Below are 25,834 nucleotides of genomic sequence, written 5' to 3'. Positions count from 1 at the left end.
ATGTCCTTAAAACAAGTCAAAATGAGGCTCAGTAGTGTGTGTGGCCTCCACGTGCCTGTATGACCTCCCTACAACGCCTGGGCATGCTCCTGATGAGGTGGCGAATGGTCTCCTGAGGGATCTCCTCCCAGACCTGGACTAAAGCATCCGCCAACTCCTGGACAGTCTGTGGTGCAACGTGGCGTTGGTGGATGGAGCGAGACATGATGTCCCAGATGTGCTCAATTGGATTCAGGTCTGGGGAACGGGCGGGCCAGTCCATAGCATCAATGCCTTCCTCTTGCAGGAACTGCTGACACACTCCAGCCACATGAGGTCTAGCATTGTCTTGCATTAGGAGGAACCCAGGGCCAACCGCACCAGCATATGGTCTCACAAGGGGTCTGAGGAACTCATCTCGGTACCTAATGGCAGTCAGGCTACCTCTGGCGAGCACATGGAGGGCTGTGCGGCCCCCCAAAGAAATGCCACCCCACACCATGACTGACCCACCGCCAAACCGGTCATGCTGGAGGATGTTGCAGGCAGCAGAACGTTCTCCACGGCGTCTCCAGACTCTGTCACGTCTGTCACATGTGCTCAGTGTGAACCTGCTTTCATCTGTGAAGAGCACATGGCGCCAGTGGCGAATTTGCCAATCTTGGTGTTCTCTGGCAAATGCCAAACGTTCTGCACGGTGTTGGGCTGTAAGCACAACCCCCACCTGTGGACGTCGGGCCCTCATACCACCCTCATGGAGTCTGTTTCTGACCGTTTGAGCAGACACATGCACATTTGTGGCCTGCTGGAGGTCATTTTGCAGGGTTCTGGCAGTGCTCCTCCTGCTCCTCCTTGCACAAAGGCGGAGGTAGCGGTCCTGCTGCTGGGTTGTTGCCCTCCTACGGCCTCCTCCACGTCTCCTGATGTACTGACCTGTCTCCTGGTATCGCCTCCATGCTCTGGACACTACGCTGACAGACACAGCAAACCTTCTTGCCACAGCTCGCATTGATGTGCCATCCTGGATGAGCTGCACTACCTGAGCCACTTGTGTGGGTTGTAGACTCCATCTCATGCTACCACTAGAGTGAAAGCACCGCCAGCATTCAAAAGTGACGAAAACATCAGCCAGGAAGCATAGGAACTGAGAAGTGGTCTGTGGTCACCACCTGCAGAACCACTCCTTTATTGGGGGTGTCTTGCTAATTGCCTATAATTTAGACCTGTTGTCTATTCCCTTTGCACAACAGCATGTGAAATGTATTGTCAATCAGTGTTGCTTCCTAAGTGGACAGTTTGATTTCACAGAAGTGTGATTGACTTGGAGTTAGATTGTGTTGTTTAAGTGTTCCCTTTATTTTTCTGAGCAGTGTATATTGCTTTTGTTTATCCAGTCGGATACACTCCAAACAACATACCCGACCGCTCGGAGGCATCCGCATAGTCCTAAAGCAAACTGTTGCCTCATTTTGTATCACATTCCAATGATAAAATTGAGGGGGACAAAAATACAATTTCAGAATGCGAGCCCCTGCTCTGAGTGTAATGTGACGCCCGAAATGCAAATGGTTTTGAACAACACACCAATGTGTTTGATATGTGCTAGATACACCTAGTCACTAAATGATGCTAATACAACTTTACTAAGTGTTTTCCAATGCCAGTGTTCAAGGCCCAAATATATATTCAGATGTAGGATAATGTACATATCAATGCAGTTGCCAGTGGGTGGATTAATTGTTTTAATTTTTAATCGTTTTTTCTTTGACTGTGTGTTATTCTGTTTTAATGCAATGCAGAAACAGATATAGTAACATTTATTTTCTCATCATTTTTTGATGGGCAGATCTTAATTAAGGGGTTGTTGGGATATTAACCTAAGAGTGTGTGTGGGGGGAGGGTAGCATTGCTTTAAGTGCCGTTGATTGGGTGTTAATCCATGACTAAATGGGGGTTAATTCCAGGATAAATTGCTTTGTTGATGTTCTCAGGTTAGGGTCAAAGATCAAGTGTACATTTGACAATGGGCCACTTGTTTCTTACTGATCATGCAACATCCTAGCATTACAATTGGATGATCCATCACACTAGACAGATTTTGCCTGCTAGCCTACCCTCTCTATGATTTTAAAGCTCCAATCTGTCATTTCTGTTTTCAGCAGACTACCTATCTGACTCTAATCCTCTCCAGAAACCCTTACGCCTAAAACACTACTCAAATCATGTAGTTTCTGTTTCCTACTCAGGGTGGCGCCATTGTTCTTGAATGACATAGTGAACGTCCAGGAGAAGCACCAAACATGCCTAATCTTTTCATTTGAAAGTAGTTGACATGCCTGAGATGGTTTTATTTATTCGCCTGCAGAGTTTCATTAGTATAGCTAAATATATACACTAAATTACATTTGCAGCTTATGCTTTTGAAAAACCATAATATCTGAGCAGAGAAGTGAAATAATACATGTTCAAGCAGCTGCTTTCAAAGAACCAGTGAATTGATTGACCATAAGTGAAATAAGCACTATGCAACTACTATCTCCTCTCAACAGCATGTGTTTCACTTGTTGATGATGCACTGATAAATGATCAAAACATGTCCATGAAAACAGCCTTAGTCAATCAATAAAACAAACCATTTTATTATGTAGCTGCAACTGGTGGTAGGCAATAGTGGTGGTGGTGGAAGTATGGCGCTAGTTAGTGATGCATGTACACAACAATAATGACATCTACAGTATAATAGTGTGCTTTGATATTATTTAATTACAACATATATTAAATACAACAATTATTACATTCTCAATTCAGAGGTATCTTGTAAATGAAAATTGCAGCCATCTCCAAACTACAGATACATTGCCCTACCCCTTTGTATGATTCCCTTTGGTCTCGCCCAAATTTGGTTTTAGACGCGTGTTCTCCCTTCAAAAGCGGTTCGTTCTAATCATTGGCTGTGAGGGTTTGCGCTTCTGTAGATTAATTCGCTGTCAATGGCCCGCTGGTGGACCTGTTTTCTATGAATACCTTGGCTTTTTACAGCCAAAATGCCAAGTATTTCCGTTGTTATGGATATCTTATATTGTTTATGGATATTTCCAATGGTAGGGGCTGTCGAAGGTAAGAGAGAATGCTGCTTTTTCTTTTTCTCGTCTGAATGCATAATTAAAACGTGCATGGATGATTGTCATTGTGAATAAGCTCTCACCATAAATCCATTAATTATACACTATCAATTATTCATTTCGTAAGATATTGCGCGAATATCATGTACATCTAGGAGTTGGGTGGATTGTGATGGTAGTGTAAAAGTAAATAACTCGTTTAAAAAAAAAAAAAATGTTAATGTGACAACAGTAAATGCTTTCTGGGGGACTGTCACAATTGTAACGCCGGTATTTTGTATGCATCAAAGTCTGATGAAATGCTGTTGAGATAAAAAAAACTAACGTTAGATAAAATACTCCAAGGAAATACAGTATATCTATAGGTAAAACAGTGTTTCAGTCATTTTAATGTTTCAAACCACAAGTTTTGACTCTTAAACTACCTGTAGTCAGTATACAGTATGTTATAGAAATGTATCTGCTTCATAGCATATAATCTTGTAACAAATGTGGTTAAGACAACTGCCCCTGTGTGTGTGTGTGTGTGTGTGTGTGTGTGTGTGTGTGTGTGTGTGTGTGTGTGTGGGGGGGGTTACTTGCATTGAACAAACCATGTAACCCTGTAACCCCGTCTCGAGTCATTTATTTAACTATGCAAGTTAAGAACAAATACTTATTTACAATGACGGCCTACATACATACACACAAACATATATCAATAACATGGTAATATATCTTTATGACATAGGTATATCCTATTATTTGTACTAGTGTCATTTTAAAACAAGCAAATATTCCCTCTGAACAGCACTCCATGGGATGTGTTGGTGAGGTGTTGAGTTATATGCTCTCTCAGTCATTCCACAGCACAGGTGTCTTCTGTATTTAATGAAAGATGAATCGGATGTGTGGATGCATAACTGACCCATGATGGCTAAATCCAGCGCAAAAAGGCTTTTTGGATTGAAAAGCTGATCCGGCCTTGGGGTGTGTTTGGCCTGTCTTTTGGATTGAAAAAGTGATCTGGCCCTGTGGTGTGTTTGACCTGTCTTTTGGATTGAAAAGCTGTTCTGGCCCTGTGGTGTGTTTGACCTGTCTTTTGGATTGAAAAACTGATCTGGCCCTGTGGTGTGTTTGGCCTGTCTTTTGGATTGATTTGCTGATCCGGCCCTGTGGTGTGTTTGACCTGTCTTTTGGATTGAAAAACTGATCCGGCCCTGTGGTGTGTTTGGCCTGTCTTTTGGATTGAAAAGCTGATCCGGCCCTGTGGTGTGTTTGGCCTGTCTTTTGGATTGAAAAACTGATCCGGCCCTGTGGTGTGTTTGGCCTGTCTTTTGGATTGAAAAGCTGATCCGGCCCTGTGGTGTGTTTGGCCTGTCTTTTGGATTGAAAAACTGATCCGGCCCTGTGGTGTGTTTGGCCTGTCTTTTGGATTGAAAAACTGTTCTGGCCCTGTGGTGTGTTTGGCCTGTCTTTTGGATTTTCAGGAGTTGAGAGTTAAAGCTACTTATTCTGAGTTTTGACCATTTTATGGCAGAATAACTTAGAGATTCAGGATTTCCTCATTTACTTGCCTGGCTACCTAGAGTCCTTGCTCCGGGCCAAACGCTACGTCACACCCACGGATGTTATTTTCTTCTCCGCATTGAGTCTGGATCTGAGTACCTCCCCGACCCTTCACCAAATGCAAACACATTTGGGGCCGCCTGTTTGGTCCAGAAACCGATGGGTTGGGCCGGAGCAAGAACACAAGTGAGTAAAGTGGCGGGTTGAAAATGTGTCATTGGCTTTGTAATCTGATTTGTTAGAGACCATCCAATCTCTGATGACTTTGTTTTGTACAACACCCCTCGTGCCCCTCGTCACAACGAACGACTTCAATGATGGCAGTCTCAGATTAAAGTATGTTGCGAACACAAAATTTAGCGTGAGTCGTCAGGCTACTGCTTTGGTAACGACAGTGTAACAAATTGCAATGACATATTAACTAAACCGGTAATTAACAGTGAAAGGACATTTTAAGTTATTAAGAATAATTGTTACTTATCTATCTTTGCAGTCACTGAAGTAGTTACAGTATAGAGTAACTACTAGGCCTTCATGTGACATTTTACCTTAGTTACATGGTTCATGCACAGCAAGATTATGTGTTAAAAATCACAGAAAATTACTTAACAAATGTGTTACTGGTTAACAGTATGGCTGCCTAACTGTGACTGTTGTGCTTATGTCTATAACATCATGCATGTCCCAGGCCTATTACGATGTCACCAACCTCCTGACTAAAACGAAAAAGAAATCTATAGGTCTAGATGCCTTTTAATAATTCCCCTCAATTGCTTCAGTCAGTCAAAAATATCTGAGTTGTGTGGGATCATGTGATGTCTGTCTGTCAGCTCTGGGCCGATGTGACGTCTGCTTGCTCTGCTCTCCCAGCCTGCTGTCCCCTCCCGTCCCTCTGTTTCAGCTGTGAGACCTCGCTCCCTCCCCCTTGTTGGGCTGCACAGCGTCCATGTTCCCAAGCCTTTATGTAAGCTGGGCAGACCTGACCGATTTCAGCCACGTCAAGAGCGATTGGCTCAGCATTGGCTTGCATAGTCTGGCTGAGAAATCATATAGGATCTCTCTCTCACTCTATCTCTCTCTCCCCATTATGTTCTGTCACACCACAGACATTTTTATTTCTTTTTTTACCTGACTGGGTTCTTTGTAGTGGTTGGTTAGTTACACATGCCAGTTGGATGCAGATGGTACCCATGCGTGTGAATGTAGGTATTTTTTATCCAGAGAAGAGGAGTGCAACTGTAAATGTTTGACATGTAATTGCTGAATGGCTGTACTTGGGTTGCTCTGCAGTTCCAACCTTGAACACTACTCCTTTTTTTATATTTTCACGACTGGTTTTTGCTTTTATGAAACATACAGAAGGCTCTCTTCCTATCCATGCCTACTGTCGAGGACTGTGTGATACAAAATGTCTTGTTCACAGCAGCAGTAGGCTACTGTTTGATGGTTCTCCTTTCCATCCACCTCTTTGGTCTATCTATACACTTTTTACTATGGTCAAATATCACAACAAATAGTCATGCCATGCATTAGATAGCTGTTTTTTTGGGGGGTGGATGATTATACATTATGGTCGTTAACTATTTGTTATGATGATCTATTTCTATTTCCTCTTTACTGACGTTTTTTAGCAATGACTTGCGACTTGCAACTGACTGAGTCCATTTTGGTCCACCTTAAGCCCTTACCTGTCTATTTGTTCCAGACAAAACAAACCACTTATTTTAAACATAAGTTCAATAAAAATCCCTGAATCATATTTTCTTCACTTATATTTTCAGTATAAACCAAAGTGTTGACATTACACCTTTGCCTTTTGCTTCCAAAAGAAACATAGCCATTCTGCTCTTTGGAAGTCAATCAATATTCAGTGTAATGCTGCTCTTCGGTGCACTACTCTTTCCCCTCTGGGAGCAGTGACAGAAAATATTTAGCATCAAAACAGCCAATGACCTACTTCTCCTTCTTCCCTATGGTGGGGTTGCAAAACGTGGTTACACTTACATGACTGAGACACTTAACAGTGTAACATGTAAATGTTACAATCTATTTATACCGTAGTTATGGTCATAGATTTGTTATGAGTCTATCCTTGTTTCCAGGTTGGATTATAGCCAGACAACCATTCGCCAGACAAGATGGACATTGGGTACAGTGAATGAACCCATTCTGGAACTGCAAGCACATGTGCCAAAGAAACAAATCTAAAACAGATTTGTTAAGGTTTTGCACCTATGGAACATTGACACCTTTGAATGTAAAATGCTTCCTTTGATTAATTTTGCTCCCTCTGAATAACAACAGGAGCAAACTTTTCACTGTGGCAAAGGCTTAGTAAATCATTGTCATTATACAAGGCTTGGCACTCATTTTTTAATTTGAACAGAATCAGGATGTGGTCCATTTGGGACTTTATATGATCACCAGTGAGTGAAAAACTTTCGTCCTTGAAAAGTCCTTGAAAAGTAATTGACATTGGATAGTGGGAAACCCTGAAGAATGACACTGTTCTGAGGTTTACTGAGGTGAGCACTCCAGTGACAGAGGCAGGATCTACCCTGGTCGCCGTCACACCCGTGCCCCAAATAACCATGGGGAGGGAGATCAAATCAAATCAAATTGTATTTGTCACATGCGCCGAATACAACAGGTATTACAGTGAAATGCTTACTTACAAGCCCTTAACCAACAATGCAGTTTAAAGAAAATACAAAAAAAAGTAAGAGATAAGAATAACAAATGATTAAAAAGCAGCTGTAAATAACAATAGCGGGGCTATATACAGGGTGTACCGGTACAGAGTCAATGTGCGGGGGCACTGGTGTCAAGGTAATTGAGGTAATATGTACATGTAGGTAGAGTTATTAAAGTGACTATGCATAGATAATAACCTCTCTGGGGTATGTGGGACGCTAGCGGGACACCTGCGGGACACACTCGCCAACAGCCAGTGAAATAGCAGGGCGCCAAATTCAAAACAACAAAAATCTCATAATTCAAATTTCTCAAACATACAACTATTATATCCCATTTTAAAGATACACTTCTCGTTTATCCAACCACAGTGTCTGATTTCAAAAAGGCTTTACGGCGAAAGCATAACATTAGATTATGTTAGGGCAGAGCCTAGACAAGAAAAACCACACAGCCATTTTCCAAGCAAGGAGAGGTGTCACAAAACCCAGAAATACAGCTAAAATGAATCACTAACCTTTGATGATCTTCATCAGATGGCACTCATAGGACTTCATGTTACACAATACATGTATGTTTTGATCGATAAAGTTCATATTTATATGCAAAAACCCCATTTTACATTGGCGTGTAATGTTCAGAAATGTTTCGCTTCCCAAAACCTCCGGTGAATGAGCACATCAATTTACAGAAATACTCATCATAAACGTTGATAAAATATACAACAGTTATTCAAAGAATTATCGATACACTTCTCCTTAATGCAACCTCTGTGTCAGATTAAAAAAAAAAGCTTTACGGCGAAAGCAAACTTTGCAATAATCTGAGTACAGCGCTCAGACACCAAAATAAGCCATACAGATACCCGCCATTTTGGAGTCAACAGAAGTCACAAATAACATTATAAATATTCACTTACCTTTGATGATCTTCATCGGAATGCACTCCCAGGAATCCCAGTTCCACAATAAATGTTTGTTTTGTTTCGATAAAGTCCATATTTATGTCGAAATACCTCCTTTTTGTTTGCGCGTTCAGTCCAGCATTCCAAAAGCACTGTGCTCGCGCAATAAGTTCAGACGAAAAGTCCCAAAAGTTATATTACAGTTCGTAGAAACATGTCAAACGATGTATAGCATCAATCTTTAGGATGTTTTTATCATAAATCTTCGATCATATTCCAACCGGACAATTCTATTGTCTTCAGAATTGAAAAGGAACACACCTAACTCTCACGGGGGCGCCACTGTCTGAGCTCATGTCATTTTCTCAGTCATCTGATTCCAATGGCTCTTATTCTCTCCCCATTCACAGTAGAAGCATGAAACAACGTTCTAAAGACTGTTGACATCTAGTGGAAGCCTTAGGAAGTGCAAAATGACCCCACAGATACTGTGTATTAGATAGGCAATCACTTGAAAAACTACAAACCTCAGATTTCCACACTTCCTGGTTGGATTTTTTTCTCAGGTTTTTCCCTGCCATATGAGTTCTGTTATACTCACAGACATCATTCAAACAGTTTTAGAAACTTCAGAGTGTTTTCTATCCAAATCTACTAATAATATGCATATCCTACCTTCTGGGCCTGAGTAGCAGGCAGTTTACTACGGGTATGCTTTTCATCCGGACGTCAAAATACTGCCCCCTACCCCAATGAAGATAACAGAGAGTAGCAGCAGCGTTCCGGGGGGCAGTGCAAATAGTCTGGGTAGCCATTTGATTAGCTGTTCAGGAGTCATATGGCTTGTGGGTGGAAGCTATTTAGGAGCCTCTTGGACCTAGACCTGGCGCTCCGGTACCGCTTGCCATGCTGTAGCAGAGAGAACAGTCTATGACTAGGGTGGCTGGTGGCTGGAGTCTTTGACAATTTTTAGGGCCTTGCTCTGACACCGCCTGGTATAGAGGGCCTGGATGGCAGGAAGCTTAGCCCCGGTGATGTACTGGGCCGTACGCACTACCCTCTGTAGTGCCTTACAGTCAGAGGCCAAGCAGTTGCCATACAAGGCAGTGATGCAACCCGTCAGAATGTTCTCGATGGTGCAGCTGTAAAACCTTTTGAGGATCTGAGGACCCATGCTGAATCTTTTCAGTCTCCTGAGGGGGAATAGGTTTTGTTGTGCCCTCTTCACGACTGTCTTGGTGTGCTTGTACCATGTTAGTTTGTTGGTAATGTGGACGCCAAGGAACTTGAAGCTCTCAACCTGCTCCACCAGAGCCCCGTTTATGAGAATGGAGGCGTGCTCGGTCCTCTTTTTCCTGTAGTCCACAGTCATCTCCACAATCATCTGGACGTGAGTGCTATGGGTCAGTAGTCTTTTAGGCAGGTTACCTTAGTGTTCTTGGGCACAGGGACTATGGTGGTCTGCTTGAAACATGTTAGTATTACAGATTCAGTCAGGGAGAGGTTTAAAATGTCAGTGAAGACACTTGCCAGTTGGTCAGCGCATGCTCGGAGTACACGTAATGGTAATCCATCTGGCCCTGCGGCCTTGTCAATGTTGACCTGTTTAAAGGTCTTACTCACATCGGCTGCGGAGAGCGTGATCACACAGTTGTCCAGAACAGCTGATGCTCTCATGCATGTTTCAGTGTTACTTGCCTCGAAGCGAACATAGAAGTTATTCTGCTTGTCTGGTAGGTCGTGTCACTAGGCAGCTCTCGGCTCTCGGCTGGGCTTCCCTTTGTAGTCTGTAATAGGCCCTGCCACATTGGAGCCGGTGTAGTACGATTCAATCTTAGTCCTGTATTGACGCTTTGCCTCTTTGAGGGTTCGTCAGAGGGCATAGCGGGATTTCTTATATGCTTCCGGTTAGAGTCCCACTCTACCCTTTAGCTCAGTGCGATTGTTGCCTGTAATCCATGGCTTCTGGGTGGGGTATGTACATACAGTCACTGTGGGGACGACGTCCTCGATGCACTTATTGATAAAGCCAGTGACTGATGTGGTGTACTCCTCAATGCCATCGAAAGAATCCCAGAACATATTCCAGTCTGTGCTAGCAAAACAGTCCTGTAGTTTAACATCTGCTTCATCTGGCCACTTTTTTATAGACCGAGTCACTGGTGCTTCCTGCTTAAATTTTTGTTTGTAAGCAGGAATCAGGAGGATAGAATTAGATTTGCCTAAATGGAGGGCAGGCTTTGTACGCGTCTGTGTGTGGGGAGTAAAGGTGGTCTAGAATTTATTTCCCTCTGGTTGCACATTTAACATGCTGATAGAAATGAGGTAAAACTGATTTAAGTTTCCCTGCATTAAAGTCCCTGGCCACTAGGAGCGCCACCTCTGGATGAGCATTTTCCTGTTTGCTTATGGCCATGTACAGGTCATTGAGTGAGGTCCTGTAGCACAAACTCAAAAATGTTCTGGGACACTGTAAAGTCCATGGAGAATAAGAGCACCTCCTCCCAGTTGTCCACTGCACTGAGGCTAGGAAACACTGTCACCACCGATAAATCCACTATAATTGAGAATTTCAATAAGCATATTTCTGCGTCTGGCCATGCTTTCCACCTGGCTACCCCTACCCCGGTCAACAGCCCTGCACTCCCCACAGCAACTCACCCAAGCGTCCCCCATTTCTCCTTCACCCAAATCCAGATAGCTGATGTTCTTAAAGAACTGCAAAACCTGGACCCCTACAAATCAGCCGGGCAAGACAATCAGGACCCTCTTTTTTAAAATTATCTGCTAAAATCGTTGCAACCCCTATTACCAGCCTGTTCAACCTCTCTTTCGTATCGTCTGAGATTCCCAAAGTTTGGAAAGCTGTCGCGGTCATCCCCCTCTTCAAAGGGGGAGACACTCTAGACCCAAATTGCTACAGACCTATATCTATCCTACCCTGCCTTTCTAAGGTCTTCGAAAGCCAAGTCAACAAACAGATTACCGACCACTTCGAATCCCACCGTACCTTCTCTGCTATGCAATCTGGTTTCAGAGCTGGTCATGGGTGCACCTCAGCCACGCTCAAGGTCCTAAACGACATCATAACCGCCATCGATAAGAGACATTACTGTGCAGCCGTATTCATCGACCTGGCCAAGGCTTTCGACTCTGTCAATCACCACATTCTTATTGGCAGACTCAACAGCCTTGGTTTTTCAAATGATTGCCTCGCCTGGTTCAACAACTACTTCTCTGATAGAGTTCAGTGTGTCAAATCGGAGAGCCTGTTGTCCGGACCTCTGGCAGGCTCTATGTGGGTGCCACAGGGTTCAATTCTCGGGACGACTCTCTTCTCTGTATACATCAATGATGTCGCTCTCGCTGCTGGTGATTCTCCACCTCTACTCAGACGACACCATTCTGTATACTTCTGGCCCCTCTTTGGACACTGTGTTAACTAACCTCCAGACGAGCTTCAATGCCATACGACTCTCCTTCCGTGGCCTCCAACTGCTCTTAAATGCAAGTAAAACTAAGTGCATGCTCTTCAACCGATTGTTGCCCACACCTGCCTGCCTGTCCAGCATCACTACACTGGACTGTTCTGACTTAGAATATGTGGACAACTACAAAAACCTAGGTGTCTGGCTAGACCAAACTCTCCTTCCAGACTCACATTAAGCATCTCCAATCCAAAATTAAATCTAGAATCGGCTTCCTATTTCGCAACAAAGCATCCTTCACTCATGCAGCCAAACATACCCTCGTAAAACTGACCATCCTACCGATCTTCGACTTCGGCGATATCATCTAGAAAATAGCCTCCAACACTCTACTCAACAAATTGGATGCAGTTTATCACAGTGCCATCCGTTTTGTTACCAAAGCCCCATATATTACCCACCACTGCGACATGTACGCTCTCGTTGGCTGGCCATCACTTCATACTCGTCGACAAACACACTGGCTCCAGGTCATCTACAAGTCTCTGCTAGGTAAAGCCCTGCCTTACCTCAGCTCACTGGTCACCCCCGTTGGTAGGATAAACGTTCTTTCAGTTCGTCCCATTTATTTTCCAGCAATTGAACATTAGCGAGCAGGACGGAAGGCAAGGGCAGATTAGCCACTCGTTGCCTGATCCTCACAAGGCACCCTGACCCTTTCCGCTAAATCTCAGTTTCCTTCTCCAGCGAATAACGGGGATCTGGGCCTGGTCGGATGTCTGTATTATATCCCTCCTGTCCGACTCATTGAAGAACTCTTCGTCCAGTTTGAGGTGAGCAATCGCAGTTCTGATGTCCAGAAGCTCTTTTTAGTCATAAGAGATGGTAGCAGCAACATTATGTACAAAACAAGTTACGAACAACGCGAAAAAAACTAACAAAATAGCATTGTTGGTTAAGAGCCGTTAAGACGGCAGCCTTCCCCTCCGGTGCCATCATCATATCTTGGTCAAAACAGTGAGGGCTAACTGTAAAGATCAGCAGCAGAGCTATAAACCTCCCTATTACTTTACTCTTATCAACGTTAGTGAACTCCCATTTTTCCAGAGTGGGCCTACCAGTTTACTTGCCATTTCTTTTATATATATATATATTTTTAACATTATTCTATCAATTCATTCCAAGGACAAGTAGTGTTTATGTGACCTTACAAGGATAAATCCTAACTTAAAATACTTGTGTGTAAACATTCAGACATAGAGTAATCTATGTCAGTTGTGTGAAAAACAGGAGAACATAAGATAAATATTATTTAAAGTTTGCACATCTAAACCCTTTATGTTATGCAGTCACTATGTTTTTCTTGACTTGATGAATGTTACTGATTGGAAGGAGAGTGCACACACACTTGGTTTCTCGGGCAGAAAACAATTTCAGCTTTTGATGGAATGGAGCCCTACATTTATTGTTGCAAGTTTAACACAGCTTTAACTGCAAGTTAATTTGAGTTCAATGTACTTGATCCAGTGTATTGTGTCAGTGATGTAAGCATCACCAGTCAAGTGTCTTCCCACCCAATATATCATAAACCCTCTAACAGTACAGAGAGAGTGACAGAACTGGAGCACTAGAAAATCAATGGGTCCCAATTCCCCAATTCTCGAAAATGTTCTATGCTGCTCCCATTAGCAGTAGCATACGAAAGAAGGTAATTTACTGACACAATCCTAATACATCAGTGTGTGTCAAGGCTCAGGAGAAGACCCAGATGCAGACTGTTTCGAAGTAACAAAAGTTTATTACAAAAACAGGGGGGCAGGCAAACGACAGGTCAAGGGCAGGCAGAGGTCAGTAGTCCAGAGCAGAGTCCGAAAGGTACAGAATGGCAGGCAGACTCAGGGTCTGGGTAGGCAGAGGTCAGTAATCCAGGGTGGTGTGACAAGGTACAGAATGACAGGCAGGCTCAGGGTCAGGGCAGGCAGAATGGTCAAAAACCAGGAAAGCTAGAAACAGGAACTAGAGACAGAAAGGAGCACGGGAAAAAATGCTGTTACGAAAAACAAAATGAACTGGCAGCAGAAAAACAGAGAACACAGGTATAAATACACTGGGGATAATGAGGAAGATGGGTGACACCTGGAGGGGGGTGGAGACAAGCACAAAGACAGGTGAAACAGATCAGGGTATGACAGTATGCAGCATTTGTCTGTCCATTGAATGGAAATGGATATACAGTACTTTAGCCTCATTTTAAAAATAATCATCATTTCTTAACTTCTTTTGTATTGTTACAGTATATTGCCTACCCATACCAAAAACTGAAAGGACTTGAAAAATACGCAGATAAGCTATGTGTTTGTCACGTGCGCTCCCTCTCCGGCCTCTAGGTCACCAGGCTGCTCGTTATGGCGCACACCTCTCACCATCGTTACATGCATCAGTGCATTATGACACTCACCTGGACTCCATCACCTCCTTGATTACCTGCCCTATATATGTCACTCCCTTTGGTTCCTTCCCCAGCCGTCAATATTCCTGTTTCAGTTTCCTGTCTGTGTGTTGTTCGTGTTTCTTGTTTTGTATTGTTTCAATTGTTAAAACACTCACTCCCTGAACTTGCTTCCCGACTCTCAGCGCATATCTTTACAGTGCTGTATCCAAATCTAGTTAAGTCTATTTTTGCTGCCTAGATACTTACATCACTTTTACTTACATCACTATGCTTGTTTTGTTTGCAAACTTTGGGATGGCTTGGGTTCATTCATTATGTAGGAGTTATTTCATCAACATTTAACTTGTTCAGCAAAAGTGGGATAAGGAAAACAAATGTTTTGTTGGATGTCCTGTGAGGTTCATCAGGTACATTTAGGGCTGGAGTATGTGTAACAGGGTTGGTTATGTTTCCACTTGACACTGCAGAAATATGTATTTGATGTTTATGTATTCCTATTGGTTTGTTGAATTTACATATCAATAAGGAGTTATGCTATTGGTCATGCTTGCAGATAGAGGGAGATCGAACGTCAATTCTTCCCAGTCTGATATTGACATGCAAGCGGTATGTCACGTTCTGAAATACTGTATTCTATTTTCATATTTACAATGTGTACGAGTTCACTAGATACATGTCCTGGTGTATATATGTGTGCGGTACCTGTTAGATATTGGGGGCATCCTGGGATTTGGTTTTGTATGCTATTGCTGAAAGAGTGAGTTAGCTAGCATGCTCTAATTGTATTGGTCGCATTAGCCCCTGCTAATTCAGTTATTTCCATGCTAACAGACAAATAAATCTATTGACAGAATAAACTACAAATCAACTGGGCTCGCTGAACCGTACACGGATCCTCGCTGGCTGGACAGTCCTTTCTTTAAAAACACAACGCAAGAGAGTTATGAAGTACAGTCACAGCTGTTACAATGGTGCAGAGTCCAGTCTTCTTGTCTTCGCTGGACAAACTGTTATATACACACAAACAAAAATGGCAGTTTTTTGTGAGTAGTGCCTGGTTGATACCTGTTGAGGGCACCTGGTTCTTATTTGACAGGTCAACCAAACCAACTTTCTTTTCCAAAGGAATTGGAGTCCAACATGGGTCCAGAATTACCACATTGATCAAATGCTAATTATTTGGGAAGAAATTACTTTCATTTTCCTATATTCACTTCAATGTAAGCTTTCCCACATCTCCTACATATGCTCACAACTCTTTTCCTGACATGGCTTGATATGGGGCAATGGACGTGTCCAATGTGCTTTTTCACACAAATGCCAAAACCAGAGACGATTGAAGAAATGTGTCTAGGTCTTGACACAGTGGATTCGGCAGCCTACTGTATTCCTTTGAGAGTATGGCCACTTGGACAGGCAGGCAGGTGGTGAAGGCTTTTCAACTGGAGCATGTCATGTTGGCTCAAAGCTATGCTGTGAATTAATTTACCCTCCATGAATTATTCAGCAAGTTTTAAGAGCTATCCATGACATTTCCCATTGTTCCTCTTGGGAAAACAGACAATGATTTTAAAGATGTCAAATTGCATAAGACTGTTTTGATTCTTAGCTGACTACCTGCCAGTATAAATTCACAGGCTCTGGTCTTGAGAATGTCTACTCCGAATAATGCAATAACATCTGCTTAGAGATCATTTATTTAGATATTAAAGGCCCCATTCTTCAGACGGTAAATATCTCGCAAACTTGTCAAGTGCATAATTTCACAATTTCTTACCATCGTAATCTTTCAGGATGCACCAAGATATTGAATGAGCATCATCAGTATTAATAATGTGCTGTTGTTATCAACCTGAGCAAATAGATATTGCACTTTGATTCGATTTGTAGCCTTGGCAGAACATGCATGAGCCAAGATGATTTGAACCATTTAGTCCAAATATGCCATCTCTCTTCATTCTCTAATGCAGGCTGGTCTCTGTGTGTGCTTTAGTGGAACATGTCACAACCCTGGGATGTTCCCCTGTAATGCTAATATAATGCAATGCTAATACAATGATAATATTGGGCTCCCGAGTGGCGCAGGGGTCTAAGGCACTGCATCACAGTGCAAGAGGCGTCACTACAGTCCCTGGTTTGAATCTAGGCTGTATCACATCCGGCCGTGATTGGGAGTCCCATAGGGCGGCACACAATTGGCCGAGTGTTGTCTGGGTTTGGCTGGGGTAGGCCGTCATTGTAAATAAGAATTTGTTCTTAACTTCTATGGGCTACGTGGGACGCTAGCCTTCAGGGCGGCAAATTCAAAACAACAAAATGTCATAATTCAGCTTTCTCAAACATACAACTATTTTACACCATTTTAAAGATACACTTCTCCTTGATGTAACCACATTGTCCGATTTCAAAAAGGCTTTACAGCGAAAGCAAAACATTAGATTATGTTAGGAGAGGACATAGACAAAATAATCACACAGCCATTTTCCAAGCAAGGACATGTGTCAATAAAACCCAAAACACAGCTAAATGAAGCACTAACCTTTGATGATCTTCATCAGATGACACTCCTAGGACATTATGTTACACAATACATGTATGTTTTGTTCGATAAAGTTCATATTTATATCCAAAAACATCATTTTACATTGGCGCATGATGTTCAGAAAATGTATTCCCACCAAAACGTCCTGTGAATGTGCACATCAATTTACAAAAATACTCATCATAAACGTTGACAAAATATATAACAATTATTTAAAGAATTATAGATAGACTACCCCTGGATGCAACCGCTGTGTCAGATTTTAAAATAGCTTTACGGAGAAAGCACATTTTTCTATATTCTGAGTACATAGCTCAGCCATCACGGTGAGCTATAAAGACACCCGCCAAGTTCGGGGCAACCTAAACTCAGAATTAGTATTAGAAATATTCTCTTACCTTTGCTGATCTTCGTCAGTATGCACTCCCAGGACTGCTACTTCCACAAGAAATGTTGTTTTTGTTCAAAATAATCCATATTTATGTACAAATACCTCTGTTTTGTTCGTGCGTACAGATCACTTATCCAAAGGCATAACGCGCGAGCGCGGAACCAGAGACAAAAAGTCAAAATGTTCCATTACCGTACTTAGAAGCATGTCAAACGCTGTTTAAAATCAATCTTTATGGTATTTTTTACGTAAATTGCGATAATATTCCAACCGGACAATAGCATATTCATTCAAGAAGAAAAAGAAGGAACGGCGTGCTCGTGTGACTGCACATATCCAATCCCTTTGTTGCCAGGCAGTCCACTCAGAAACTGAGCTCCTATTATCTGCCCAGTGACAGGAGAATGCTCAAACCACTTTCTGAAGGCTGTTGACAGCCAATGGAAGCCTTAGGAAGTGCAACGTCACCCCACAGACACTGTAGTTTCGATAGAAAATCAAAAGAAGAACTACAATTCTCAGACTTTCCACTTCCTGCTTGTATTTTTCTCAGGTTTTTGCCTGCCATATGAGTTCTGTTAAACTCACAGACACCATTCAAACAGTTTTAGAAACTTCAGAGTGTTTTCTATCCAAATCTATGAATAATATGCATATTCTAGTTTCTGGGCCAGAGTAGTAACCTGTTTAACCTCTCTGGTCTAGGCGGGACGAATTCGTCCCACCTACTCAACAGCCAGTTGAATCCTGTGGCGCGTTATTCAAATACCTTAGAAATGCTATTACTTCAATTTCTCAAACATATGACTATTTTACAGCATTTTAAAGACAAGACTCTCGTTAATCTAACCACACTGTCCGATTTCAAAAAGGCTTTACAACGAAAGCAAGACATTAGATTATGTCAGCAGAGTACCCAGCCAGAAATAATCAGACACCCATTTTTCAAGCTAGCATATAATGTCACAAAAACCCAGAAGACAGCTAAATGCAGCACTAACCTTTGATGATCTTCATCAGATGACACACCTAGGACATTATGTTATACAATACATGCATGTTTTGTTCAATCAAGTTCATATTTATATCAAAAACCAGCTTTTTACATTAGCATGTGACGTTCAGAACTAGCATACCCCCCGCAAACCTCCGGTGAATTTACTAAATTACTCACGATAAACGTTCACAAAAAACATAACAATTATTTTAAGAATTATAGATACAGAACTCCTTTGTGCAATCGAGGTGTCCGATTTTAAAATAGCTTTTCGGTGAAAGCACATTTTGCAATATTCTGAGTACATAGCCCAGCCATCACGGCTAGCTATTTAGACACCCACCAAGTTTAGCCCTGACCAAACTCAGATTTACTATTACAAAAGTTTGATTACCTTTGGTGTTCTTCGTCAGAATGCACTCCCAGGACTGCTACTTCAATAACAAATGTTGGTTTGGTCCAAAATAATCCATCGTTATATCCAAATAGCGGCGTTTTGTTCGTGCGTTCAAGACACTATCCGAAGTGTAAATAAGGGTCACGAGCATGGCGCAATTCGTGACAAAAAAATTCTAAATATTCCATTACCGTACTTCGAAGCATGTCAACCGCTGTTTAAAATCCATTTTTATGCAATTTTTCTCGTAAAAAAGCGATAATATTCCGACCGGGAATCTGCGTTTAGGTAAACAGACGAAAGAAAACAAAGCATTCTGTCGACGCGGGCACGAGCCTGAGTCTCACAGTACTGTAACCAGCCACTACCCAAACGCCCTACTTTTTTTCAGCCAGAGCCTGCAAAGCCACGATTCAGCTTTTTGCCGCCTTCTGAGAGCCCATGGGAGCCGTAGGAAGTGTCACGTAACAGCAGAGATCCTCTAATGGATAGAGATAATCAAGAAGGGCAAGAAATTGTCAGACAGGCCACTTCCTGCATGGAATCTTCTCAGGTTTTGGCCTGCCATATGAGTTCTGTTATACTCACAGACACCATTCAAACAGTTTTAGAAACTTTAGGGTGTTTTCTATCCAAAGCCAATAATTATATGCATATTCTAGTTACTGGGCAGGAGTAGTAACCAGGTTAAATTGGGTACGTTTTTCATCCGGCCGTGAAAATACTGCCCCCTAGCCCAGACAGGTTAACTGACTTGCCTAGTTAAATAAAGGTTAAATAAAATTAAATAAAATATATATAAAAGCAGCAGAAGAAGCACGGCCATAAAATGGATAAATAAGAAATGTGGGACTGGGAGTTGCAGTGCGGCGGGAGGCACATTGACATAAAACCCAGTGAGTGAAGCCCAGCGATGTGTCCCCTGGGTTTAATCCAGTGTGGCGTACAGAGCGTGGCGCAGCCTGCAAGGATTATGTGTGCTGGACTTAGTTACTCTCTCCTCCTCGGTGCCCTACTTTTCATTGAAATATGGAGAGAAAGAGAGTGAGAGAAGGAAAGAGAGCTCTATATTACAGGAATGCAGGGACAGATGGAGTCAAGCGGTGGGGAGGGGGACGTGGAGCCAGAGAGCGAGAGAGAGACCGCTATAACTTTATTTCTCTCTCGCGTGTTTAATTCTGGTTTAAGATAACTTATGGGGCGGTAGATAATGGGGGATTTGTCTATTCCTTTGACCATATTCTCAACCGGCCTGTAGAGCATGTTTTGACAATGGAATTAGAAGTGGGTATGAAAACAATCTTCACTTGAACTTGGTCAGCTCCCCACTCCCTCCTGTATGAATTCATAAAATGTGGATACTTTTCGGTTGCTGCAGTTGAGCGTTGTGGCACTCTAACTTTAAGAAAACTCAAAATCAGTCACCGAAGATATGGGATAAAAGGCAGGAATTAATTTGGTGAGGGATTAATATTGCACCATTCCTGTTAGTAGAAATGAGTAGGAATATGTGTCACGGGTGTCGCAAGGATTGGACCAAGGTGCAGCGGGAACGTGTATACTCATTCTCTTTATTAATTAAAAGAAGGAAAAACAAACAAATCACGTATACAAAACAGCAAATGACACTAAACAGTCCTGTCAGGTGCACAGACACAAAACAGGAGACAACTACCCACAAACCCCCATAGCACAAACCCCCCTATACATAGGACCTTCAATCAGAGGCAACGAGGAACAGCTGCCTCCAATTGAAGGTCAATCAACAAACCCTAAACATAGAAGTAGAAAAACTAGACTGAACATAGAAAAACACTAACCTAGAACATAGACCAAAAACCCCGGAACACTCTAAACAAACACCCATCTTACATAATAACATAGCCCAACAAACCCCGAAACACTCTAAACAAACACCCCCTGCCACGTCCTGACCAAACTACAATAACAAATAACTCCTTTACTGGTCAGGACATGACAATATGAAAATAAATAGTTCAAATGTAAAAAGGCTAAAAGCTAGAATTTTGTAACAATGTGCTCAACCAGGCAGTTTAATATTCCATTAAAAAGTATGGTGGACTAAGAATATATATATATATATTTTTTTTAAGTATTCTTTTGGTGAAAAATATTATTTCATATTATTTAATTGTTGACAACACACTATATTAGACGACATAAATTGGATAAACCACACTTCATGACCCATGCGGTCAATTAATCAATATTCAGACTTAAGGTCACCGATAAATATGACTTTAATAGTAATAAAAAACTGCACTCTGTCATATACTATCTCAAAATATACAGTGCCTTCGGGAAGTATTCAGACCCCTTGACTTTTTCCACATTTTGTTACATTACAGCCTTATTCTTAAATGGATTCAATAGTTGTTTCCCCTCATTAATCTACACACAATACCCCATAATGACAAAGCAAAAACAGGTTAGAAATGTTTGTGAATGTATTAAACATAAAAAAACAGAAATATGACATTTACATAAGTATTCTGACAATCTAATCAGTACTTTGTTGAAGCACATTTATCAGCGATTACAGCCTCGAGTCTTCTTGGGTATGACGCTACAAGCTTAGCACACCTATATTTGGGGAGTTTATCCCATTCTTCTCTGCAGATCCTCTCAAGCTCTGTCAGGTTGGATGGGGAGTGTTGCTGCACAACTATTTTCAGGTCTCTCCAGAGACGTTCGATCAGGTTGGAAGGTGTACCTTCACTTCACCCCAGTCTGAGGTCCTGAGTGCACTGGAGCAGGTTTTCATCAAGTATCTCCCTGTACTTTGCTTCGTTCATCTTTGCATTGATCCTGGCTAGTCTCCCAATCTCTGCCACTGAAAAACATCCCCACAGCATGATGCTGCCACCACCATGCTTCACCGTAAGGATGGTACCAGGTTTTCTCCAGAGGAAGACACTTGGCATTAAGGCCAATGAATTCAGTCTTGGGTTTATCAGACCAGAGAATCTTGTTTCTCACTCCAAGCGGGTTGTCATGTGCCTTTTACTGAGGAGTGGCTTCCATCTGGTCACTCTACCACAGTGGTTCCGAAACTTTTTATAGTCCCGTAGCCCTTCAAACATTCAGCTGCGTACCCCCTCTAGCACTAGGGTCAGCGCACTCTCAAATGTTATTTTTTGCCATCATTGTAAGCCTGCCACACACACTATACGATACATTTATTAAACAATAGAATGAGTGTGAGTTTTTGTCACAACCTAGCTCATGAGAAGTGACAAAGAACACTTATATGACCAGTGTAATGAGTAAGTTGGGAGACAGAGTGCTGGTTTCAAGCGCGGGGCGCCGCAGGTGTTTCATAGTAAAGGATAACAGGAGGAGGCAGGTAGCTGGGTCCAGGGGCAGGCAGAAGGTCATACAAAGGGACTCCAAAAAGGTAACAGTACAGGCAGGGAAAAGGCTAATAACGTAGTCTGGGAGATCAGGCAAGAGGTTGACGACAGGAAATCTGATAGGCAAAAGTACAGGCAGGGAATAGGCAAAAAGGCGTCGTTAGTGAGGATGGCCAAAAACTATGATACACGGGAGGACTACTACGGAAATAAACAGCGCTCGGACTAGACCGTGTAACAAAACAAACAATACCTCACAATGATGGGGTGCAAAGAACTGAACTAAATAGTGTGTGTAAATGACATACAGTTGTGTGAACAGGTGATCAGAATTCGGGTGATTGGGATCTGGAGAGTGAGCTGCGTTCAGGAGATATATGTGTCTGAGAGTGTGAGCTGGAAAGTGGGCTGGAAAGTGAGCTGCGTTCAGGAGATCTATGTGTTTGAGAGTGTGAGTTGGAGGCAGACGTTACAACCAGGACACAAATAATAATATAATAATCAATCATTTTGCTCTTTATTTAGCCATCTTACATATACATCTTTATCTGTTCATTTTTAAATTGTGAATAACTCACCATAGGTTAATGAGAAGGGTGTGCTTGAATGGATTCACATAACTCTGCAATGTTGGGTTGTATTGGAGAGAGTCTCTGTTTTAAATCATTTTCCACACACAGTCTCTGCCTGTATTTAGTTTGCATGCTAGTGAGGGCTGAGAATCCACTCTCACATAGGTACTTGGTTGCAAAGGGCATCAGTGTCTTAACAGTGCGATTTGCCAAGGCAGGATACTCTGAGCGTAGCCCAATCCAGAAGTCTGTCAGTAGCTTCTGATTAAATTTAATTTTCACAGAACTGCTTGTTGCAATTTCGATGAGGCTCTCTTGTTCAGATATCGGTAAGTGGACTGGAGGCAGGGCATGAAAGGGATAACGAATCCAGTTGTTTGTGTCATCCGTTTCGGGAAATTACCTGCGTAATTGCGCACCCAACTCACTCAGGTGCTTCGCTATATCACATTTGACATTGTCCGTAAGCTTGATGGAAAGACTTGTGTGTTGTCCTTGTTAATGCAGACAGAGAAGAGCCTCAATTTTGTCCCGCACATTGAATATAGTTGCGGAGAGACCCTGTACTCCTAAATTCAGATCATTCAGGCAACAAAAAACATCATCCAGATAGGCCAGTCGTGTGAGAAACTTGTCATCATGCAAGCGGTCAGACAAGTGAAAATGATGGTCAGTAAAGAAAATTTAAGCTCGACTCTCAATTAATTAATTAATACTTTGCCCCTTGATAACCAGCGCACTTCTGTATGTTGTAAAAGTGCTACATGGTCGCTACATGGTTGCTGCCCATATCATTGCATTTTGCAGAAAATACACGAGAGTTCAGGGGCCTTGCTTTAACAAAGTTAACAATTTTCACTGTAGTGTCCAAAACGTCTTTCAATAGGTCTGTCACAAGTATCTTCGTCTTCTGACGATAATGCGAAATCGTCATCGGAAAAGGTAGACCAATACGCACGCAGCAGGTGTGCAGTTGTTCATTTTGAACATTTAATTAAATCAACACGAATACAAAAACAACAAACAAGAAAACGAACGATAAACTGACAGTCTGCAAAGCAAAGCTCAACACAGAACAATCACCCACAAATCACACACACAAACACACCCTAATATATGGGACTCTCAATCAAAGGCAGATAGACAACACCTGCCTTCAACTGAGAGTCCCAACCCCAATTAACCAAACATAGAAACACACACACTAGACTAACCATAGAATACAAACACATAGACCATCAACCAAAAACCCGGAAATACTAAATCAAACACCCTTTACACAAACACACCACCCCGAACCACATAAAACAAATACCCTCTGCCACGTCCTGACCAAACTACAAAAACAATTTAACCTTATACTGGCCAGGACGTGACAGTACCCCCCCCCCTTAAAGGTGCTACCCCAGAAGCACCTTAACAAAAAATAACCCCAAGCAACACCAAAAAAAAGTCCCCTTTTCTAAAGGGAGGGATGGGAGGGTGGCTGCCGTCAACGACGGCACTGTGCTACACCCCCCCTCCCCAACCCACCTATTTCTGGAGGTGGCTCCGGCTCAGGCCGTTCCAGGCTGTCGGGGCAGTCTGGCAGCTCGGGACAGTCTGGGCAGTCTGGCAGCTCGGGGCAGTCTGGCAGCTCGGGACAGTCTGGCAGCTCGGGACAGTCTGGGCAGTCTGGCAGCTCGGGACAGTCTGGGCAGTCTGGCAACTCGGGACAGTCTGGGCAGTCTGGCAACTCGGGACAGTCTGGGCAGTCTGGCAACTCGGGACAGTCTGGGCAGTCTGGCAACTCGGGACAGTCTGGGCAGTCTGGCAACTGGGGACAGTCTGGGCAGTCTGGCAACTCGGGACAGTCTGGGCAGTCTGGCAACTCGGGACGTTCAGGGCAGTCTGGCCACTCCGGCAGTTCAGGGCAGTCTGGCCACTCCGGCAGTTCAGGGCAGTCTGGCCACTCCGGCAGTTCAGGGCAGTCTGGCCACTCCGGCAGTTCAGGGCAGTCTGGCCACTCCGGCAGTTCAGGGCAGTCTGGCCACTCCGGCAGTTCAGCGCAGTCTGGCCACTCCGGCAGTTCAGCGCAGTCTGGCCACTCCGGCAGTTCAGCGCAGTCTGGCCACTCCGGCAGTTCAGCGCAGTCTGACCTCTCTGGCGACTGTTGACTGGCGGGCAGCTCTGACGACTGTTGACTGGCGGGCAGCTCTGACGACTGTTGACTGGCGGGCAGCTCTGGTGACGACTGTTGACTGGCGGGCAGCTCTGGTGACGACTGTTGACTGGCGGGCAGCTCTGGTGACGACTGTTGACTGGCGGGCAGCTCTGGTGACGACTGTTGACTGGCGGGCAGCTCTGGTGACGACTGTTGACTGGCGGGCAGCTCTGGTGACGACTGTTGACTGGCGGGCAGCTCTGGTGACTGTTGACTGGCGGGCAGCTCTGGTGACTGTTGACTGGCGTGGCTGGGTTGACGCACTTGTAGCCTGGTGCGTGGTGCTGGTACTGGGCTTACCAGATTATGTACACGCACCTCCAGGCTAGTGCGGGGAGCGGAACAGGACGAGTCGGACTGGGTTGACGCACTTCCGGGTCCGCACGAGAGACAGGAGCTGGAAACCCAGGGCTATGGAGGCGCACAGTCGGTCTAGATCTTACCTCCTGCACAACCCGCCTTGGCTGGATGGAACTAGTAGCCCTGTACGAGCGGGGTGCTCGTACAGGGCAGACTGGGCTGTGCAGGGGCCTGATGGTAGCCGTGCGTAGAGCGGGAGTTGGGTAGCCTGGTCCTCGGAGGCGTACCGGCGACCAGATGCGCTGCGCAGGCATCCTCCTACCAGGCTGGATGCCTGCTCTAGCACGGCACCTGCGAGGGGCTGGAATAACGCGCACCGGACTGTGCGTGCTTATGGGTGAGATAGTGCGCTCCTCAGCGAAACATAGCGCTCTCCACCCCATACGCTCCTCCATATAACCACGGGTAGCTGGCTTCCGGCTCTTCTTACGCCTAGCCAAACTACCCGTGTGCCCCCCCAAAATAATTTCTTGGGGGTGCCTCTCGTGCTTCTCCCTCAGCGCGTACTTGGCCTCGTACCTCCGCCTCTCTGCCTTGGCTGCCTCAATTTCCCACTGCGGGCGGCGATAATCCTCAGCCTGGTGCCAAGGTCCGGCCCCGTCCAGAACTTCCTCCCAGGTCCACTTCTCCCGCCAGTCCAACTCGAAGTCCCTCTGCTCCTTCTTCTGCTGCTTGGTCCATAGTTGGTGGGTGATTCTGTCACAAGTATCTTCGTCTTCTGACGATAATGCGAAATCGTCATCGGAAAAGGTAGACCAATACGCAGCAGGTGTGCAGTTGTTCATTTTGAACATTTAATTAAATCAACACGAATACAAAAACAACAAACAAGAAAACGAACGATAAACTGACAGTCTGCAAAGCAAAGCTC

General features: G+C 43.7%; 1 protein-coding gene across 4 annotated transcripts in view; it reads left to right on the top strand.

Moving 5' to 3' along the window:
* The first annotated feature begins 2,905 nt into the window (after nucleotides 1-2,905).
* LOC106572237 (ephrin type-B receptor 2) overlaps nucleotides 2,906-25,834 on the top strand; it is a 60,501-nt gene continuing 37,572 nt past the window's right edge. For all 4 annotated transcript variants that reach the window (XM_014146257.2, XM_014146254.2, XM_014146256.2 and 1 more), the window contains exon 1: nucleotides 2,906-3,096. In XM_014146257.2, coding sequence (XP_014001732.1) covers nucleotides 3,024-3,096 — 73 coding nt within the window. In that variant the 5' untranslated portion in view covers nucleotides 2,906-3,023. The remainder of the gene's footprint in view (nucleotides 3,097-25,834) is intronic.

Source organism: Salmo salar, chromosome ssa15, assembly GCF_905237065.1.
Source record: "Salmo salar chromosome ssa15, Ssal_v3.1, whole genome shotgun sequence".
Classification (NCBI taxonomy): domain Eukaryota; kingdom Metazoa; phylum Chordata; class Actinopteri; order Salmoniformes; family Salmonidae; genus Salmo; species Salmo salar.
The sequence above is the reverse complement of the archived record's forward strand: the minus strand, read 5'-3'. Positions and strand labels throughout refer to the sequence as shown.